A 6,340-nucleotide genomic window follows, 5' to 3' on the forward strand; every position below is an offset into this window, starting at 1 on the left:
GGACGACGTCTCCGGTCGTCGTGTTCGTTTCTTTTTGGTTGCCAAGTCCTTCGCTCTCAATTGATCCGACGCTCCCTTTGAGTAGGCTGGAATTATTGATTTGATCATACCTCTCCCAGTGCTATCAATGCTGCTATCTCTTGCACTTGTAATTCCCTCGTAGGAGTCAATCAGCGCAAATGCCTCCTCGAGAATTGCTGTGTCATCACTTTGGCTAAGTGATATCCGCATGCTCTCGACTTCTTTCTGAAACACGCTATCATAAATGGAGAACATTCGGAGGATGTTCTGGTTTCCTGGGAAGACGCAAGGAGTTTCACAACCGACACTATTCTCGTCTCGGACCAGAGGGCGAGGACAACACAGAGCAGAGAATCAAGAAGCGTAGTTTAGTCACTTTTCCTTTTCCTCTGAACGATAAGAACAACCAAACAGCCTTCCACCTCTTCCATAGAATGGCTATGTCTAGCGTCACTCCCGGTGCTCTTGCCTTTGTGGGACCGCCCCACCTACCATCCCTGGAAGGCTTTTCCTACCTCTCTATTGTTCGGGTCCAAGGCAATTCAGCTATCGTGAGGAAGACCGGGCCGGACACGAGTGACGACGGACCAGAATTCGACGTCAAACTGGCCGTGCTGCGCCATCGCATCGTCGAATCCGTGGAGGCAGAATTGTGGCCAGGATCCTACGTAGGCCACCCCATCGCGTTTGTCCAGTCGGCCGGAGATAGCAGCGACCAATGGGCCTACGGACTCGTTACAGGATATTCGATGCAAGACCATACTGCGCAGCTCCACGTCCGCCATGAGGCACAAACATTATGCGTGCAGCTTCATAGTACGTCGACGGTAATTGCAGTCGACCGCCTCAATTACGCTCATCAAACGGGGGTTCGGTGAATAGTATGGTCCTTAATGCATTGGAGCTACTGGACAAGCAGAACCAAGTAATCGTGGCATGTGGCAAGAGCAGGTCCGATTTACCGTCAAGTGTGACATCGACCCTGCTTAGTGTTCCGTACAAACCTGATCAACGTGTTCCCCTAATACGACCGGACACACTCGCAATCGTGTACGTCCGCCGACAACACATCGTGGACTGCGAGTTGACTGCCCGAGGCAAAACCTCAGCTGATGTGTTTAAGGACCCTGTACTGGAGGAGAAGGAGGCTGCTCCAGACACCAGAACTAACACCGTTATGCCAAACGTTTCGACTAACGACGTTGATTCAACATTCAGTGATTCAGATGACGAAGGAAACGCCAGTGCTAACACATCGAGGCAAGCGGACATGGACTTGGTTCGGCTTCAGAACCGGCCTCTACACAAACGAGCGCGATACGCCGACACGGATATTCATGAACTGTTCATGACAAGCGATGCCGACGTTCCGACATTGGAGACGCGTGCGGATATTCACTCCTCGATGTTATAAGTTCGCAACGCCATCGCGCACCCTGCAACGTTAGGTAAAAACGCTCAAGCTGTTCTTGAAGCTGCTCAACAAGCCCGGCACACCAGATTTCTCGCAACACACCAGTTCTCCGTGCGGCATATGACCTCAGTTTTGGTATCAGAGGCTTATCCCTGATGCACTTCCGACGTTTCTTCGAAGGGGTCGAGGCGCAGTATACCACAGACGCTGTTAATATGGCCAACTTCGGGCGCTCCAAACTCCCTCCAACCTGCGAACCCGCCAGCCAACATCGGAGAGATTGTCGATGCCTTTGACAATCTGCTGTACTTCGCAAAAGGTTTTTACAATACAACCGTCTGCGACTTCATCAAGACGGGATCCGAGTTTATTGTGGAGTATGCAGCCTTCGCGCGACCCGATGCCTCCACCTGCACTATGCTGGTGTACTGGATAAACTCGAAGCTAGGGAGTTTCGAAGTCTGATTATAGCATCCAATATCCAAGCGGCAGCTCTCATGGGTCGAGAGTTCACGCGGAGTGATGGCCTTCTCATGGAGCTGTACCAGGGCCAACAAGATCGCCGTGTGGCGGCTATAGTCGCATCCGGACCAACACGTCTAGCCCCAAGCACTAAGCAGCACCATCCTCGCGAACACAAGACTGCTAAAGCCTCGATGGTACCTAAGGAACATCTCGCTGTGCTTCCCAAACAAGGCAACAAAGTGATGTGCATGCGATATCTGTCGAAGAAAGGCTGCACTGGACCAGTACCATGGAAGTGCTTTGACCCCAACCGCGCGCACTTTAAGCCGTTAGCCTTACCGGCCGACGCAAAGTCCTGGATCGATAAACACTTTCTCGGTCTAGCCTCTGACTTCAGTGATCTATGACGCCAAACGCCTAAATCGGCCGGAACCACAGCGCCAAACCCTGCCACTGGTCGGCGGCGTGAAGAACAACAGGCATTCTCCAATTCAGTACAGATATCCCCACGAGAACAGTCGCTGGGTGAACAACATCAGAATGCGCAGGCATCTACAGCTCATACGTCGTTCCATCGTCAACAGCAACAGGCATACATAACGTTTCAAAAATCTCAACTTAAAGCCAGCAACCAGCTTGAAATCTCACGTCATCGTCGGTATCAACAACTCGCGTCGATATATAATGTGGAATTATCCGCACAACGAGAAGTGCCGCTTGAAGGTCTCGACGTTGATCGAATTCGTGCTGACTTGCAACTTGCAAGGGCGCTGAAGCAACCTCTCGGGCAATTTGTACGGGTCTTTCGTGGTGAAACAGCAGAGGACACCCGTCCGAACAAGGATTTATTTGAACTCCCACTGCCAGCAGACGCAACCTTGCGTGCAACCACGGTGCGATGGAACGAAATAGTTCGGGACGGAGTTAAGCCACGGTGGAAGACGCATCGGCCCAAAGAACAGCAGCAACACCCTTCGAACCATCAGACGATCAACAAGCACTTAGATCGTATCCGAAAACACATTGCCAAAGGGCACCGGGAAGGACGATATTTAGTGGTGAATGCAGATTTGTCGGACCTATGGACCGATATCTTCATAAGCCCGATTGGGGTTGTCGAAAAAGCAGGATCGCCTCAAGACGTCCGAGTGATCAACGACTACTCATTCCCGATGGGAGCTGCCGTAAACGACTTCACCGATCGGTGTAACTTTCCCGATGTCAGCTACAACCCGCCGAAGGATATAGCACGTCGTATATGGGAACTTCGAATCCGATTCCCGGGTCATCCTCTGCTTATGATGATAGGAGACGTCTCTGGAGCCTTTCGTCATATCCCTATCAACGCCGACCACGTGCACATGTTTGCCTTCCATTTCGACGGCTTCATCGTTATTGACCTGTCCTGTGGATTTGGTTGGTGTGGGTCCCCGGCTTTCTACTCCGTAGCCGGATCTCTCATCAATGCACTCTACGAAAGTCAGCGTCCACCTGCGAATCTCGCGCCGATCGACAGCAGTCAGTTCGTCGGGAACGTGTGGTGTGATGACCATACCTGTATTGAAATTGCAACTGGACCAAGGTGTATGCAAGCGGACATCGCACTACGGAAAGCCATGACTCAGGTACTCGGCCCACGAGCACTGAACGAAGACAAGTTTACACAGCGGTCGACGAAAACCAAAGCGCTTGGACTGCTTTGGAACACAGAAAATGGCACAGTCTCTGTGCCCACTCAAAAGATCGACAAAGCGCGATGCCGGTTTGACGACCTTTTGACAGCAGCAACATGTTCCCTCTCGTCAATTAGTAAGCTGGTTGGAAGCCTACGCTACGTATCGACTTGTTTTCCAGCAGCACGATCCTTCTATCAAAATGTCCAGGTATTTGCTTCGACGTTTCACAGCCCACACGAGCGCAGACGTGTGCCTGCCGATGTGCGCGAGGACTTGGAATGGTTCCGTGCAGTACTTACCGTCGAACACCAGTTTAACTCAATTCCAGTCGAGCATTTCGCGAGACTTCAGCCCCCAACTTACCACGTCATGATGGACGCATCGGATACCGGTATCTGTGCGCTAGAGCCACAACTCCGCCAGTATATCCGACTTCAATTCAGCCAAGACGTACGTGATGGTTTCGCCACCTCAAAGAAAGACAACTCGATCAATGTAAGAGAACTGATGAGCGCGGTTCTCGCGGTCACTCACTGGGGTCCAGCATGGGCCCCAAAAGGTCGGGATCGTACCCATATCCGCCTGTGGATAGACAACATGAGTGCGGTAGCGTGACTCTCAAAACGCTCGAGCCATCATCGAACAGCACGAATGTACAATCGACTGATATCGCTGGCAGAGTTTCGGTACTCATTAACGTGTTCCGAACAACACATTGCAGGAGAACTGAATACAATGGCGGATGCTGGGTCAAGGGCTTGGAGCAGATTGCATCCTCTTTACAGCGCGTGGGCTAACCTATCTCATTCGTGGACACAGATCAACATCCTACCACAATTCAGGAATCGCTGGACCGCCTGGGAGACTTGCTCCGTAGATGAGCTCTTGCGGACACCACATCAATAAAATACAGATCCAGCTGGCGTCAATGGTGCGAGTTTTCTAGACAGCTCGGGTGGTCACCATGGCTCCGCCATCCAGGACGATCAAGTAACAAGAAACTGGGCTGCTTTGCCGTTTACTGTTGGAGACACGGGTGGAATCGCAGGAGACATGGCAACACATTCGGCACAATCAAGTTGAAACTCGCTAGCATTCGGTGGTTCCATCGACACTATCTGGGAATTGACCTCACTGTTTCACCCGACTTCACACTTCTGCTGCAAGGAATCAAGCGCTTGTCGCCGCCCATACACAAACTTCAGCCCGTCACGACTGCGCTTCTACGTCTACTACATCGACGAATCGATTTTCAGCAGCCGGCGCAACGTATTTTGTGGGGCTCAGTCCTGATGGGCTTCTTTTTCTTACTTCGACGCTCGGAATACCTGAAAATTGGATCTACGCGACACTTCTATTGCCTAAAGCGCAAAAATGTCTTCTTCTCCGACTCGAACGGCAGACCAACAACTGGAGTGGCAGCAATTTCCGTCACGATAGGACTTGAGGGATCGAAAAACGACCAGTACGGTCGTGGTGCATGGCGCACAATGCACAAGTCAGAAGATCCGATTATCTGCCCAGTCGCTGCATTAAAAGACATACTGTGGGCTCGAGAAGAAGTCGCAGACGATAGTATCTTCCTGTGCGGTGAGACTACCTCGGCGGACGTCGCAACCGCGCCCAAGGCAACAGCTACTAGTGCCGGAGTCTCAGCTGCCAATTACTCAACGCATTCCATCAGAATCGGGGCGCCACAGCGCTTCTTACAGGTGAAGCCAGTCGGCTATCGATCAAGCTGCTAGGGCGTTGGCTTTCAAACTGTTTTGAGCATTATCCGGTCCAAGCTGCAGAGTCGACACGATCACTCACGCGACGGATGGTAACTGGACGACCACAACCACCCCACACTTAAGGACGCGCTCGCAATTTCTCTTGGGGCCGCTCACCACGCCCTTCATCACGGCTGGGGTGGCAAACAAACACTTTGCCCCAAACGACTAAGTCCTCGCCATGGAAATTGTGGACAAGATACACAAGTACTATTAATAATAGCACTTACGTGACCGCTTTAATGGCCCGACGTTGGTAATAATCTTTTCTTGCAAATGACATAATCCGTGTCAAACCAGTTATTAAATGCGGAAATGGTTGGTGACGGCAATCTTTGCTTCGTTGCAACCTTGCACATCGGTCGAGTAAATATAATCAAACAAATCTTGACGCGTATTTCAGCATATAAGAACAAATGTTGGGTTATGCGTGCGCAGTGACTCTGGCGAGCAAAAAAAAGAAGAAAAAAAGCTCAAGTAAGACGTACATGTCTTGCTGGCCATGGCGTACATATTATCATACTTGGTGCGTTTGAGCGCAGGGCTGTAGAGGCTGTAGAGGATGGCTAGCGTGAACCAGTCTGGATCTGGATCATCCAGATCACCCGCGTCGTCGATACACTCAAGGGTTGGCAGATTATAGTGAAATCGTGAATGCAACATTTGGCATCAGTACTTCAGCGAACGATATAAAGCGACGGATACTGCCATTGCTCTCCCATTTCGCATCAACATCTCGCCACAGATTGTTAGTTTCCCAGCTTAACACTATCTTATACTCAGCCGACTTTTACCTGCCTGCGGTAAGTTAAGTATGCTTAACTTGAGCATGGTGTATCGTCTATGAGTCAACTTGCTGCAGTTACGTGTCGCTCGTTTTGAGAAGGAAGAAGTAAGGCAGTCCTCCAGAGCGTCCAAGGAGGGCACATCCAAGTTTTCAGCAGTAAAGCCTTCGCCACGCTGATTAGTACCCCTCGTGTGCGTCGGTCTCC

The 6,340-nt window shown here is 51.0% G+C and overlaps 3 protein-coding genes across 3 annotated transcripts; all 3 read left to right on the plus strand.

Annotated features, from left to right (window-relative positions):
* Nucleotides 1-455: 455 nt before the first annotated feature.
* Nucleotides 456-899, plus strand: PPTG_10607 (hypothetical protein; the record flags this gene model as incomplete). Its single annotated transcript, XM_008905991.1, has 1 exon — nt 456-899. One exon carries the CDS (start codon nt 456-458, stop codon nt 897-899), a length of 444 nt encoding a protein of 147 aa, XP_008904239.1.
* A 5-nt stretch (nt 900-904) lies between these two features.
* PPTG_10608 (hypothetical protein) lies at nt 905-1,435 on the plus strand (the record flags this gene model as incomplete). The annotated part of the gene is made up of 1 exon (XM_008905992.1): nt 905-1,435. One exon carries the CDS (start codon nt 905-907, stop codon nt 1,433-1,435), a length of 531 nt encoding a protein of 176 aa, XP_008904240.1.
* Nucleotides 1,436-4,868: 3,433 nt separating this feature from the next.
* On the plus strand, nt 4,869-5,586 carry PPTG_10610 (hypothetical protein; the record flags this gene model as incomplete). Its single annotated transcript, XM_008905993.1, has 1 exon — nt 4,869-5,586. The coding sequence occupies one exon, from the start codon at nt 4,869-4,871 to the stop codon at nt 5,319-5,321; it is 453 nt and encodes a 150-aa protein (XP_008904241.1). The 3' UTR covers nt 5,322-5,586.
* Between the last annotated feature and the right edge of the window lie 754 nt (nt 5,587-6,340).

Source organism: Phytophthora parasitica (genome assembly GCF_000247585.1).
Source record: "Phytophthora parasitica INRA-310 unplaced genomic scaffold supercont2.22, whole genome shotgun sequence".
Lineage (NCBI taxonomy): Eukaryota > Oomycota > Peronosporomycetes > Peronosporales > Peronosporaceae > Phytophthora > Phytophthora nicotianae.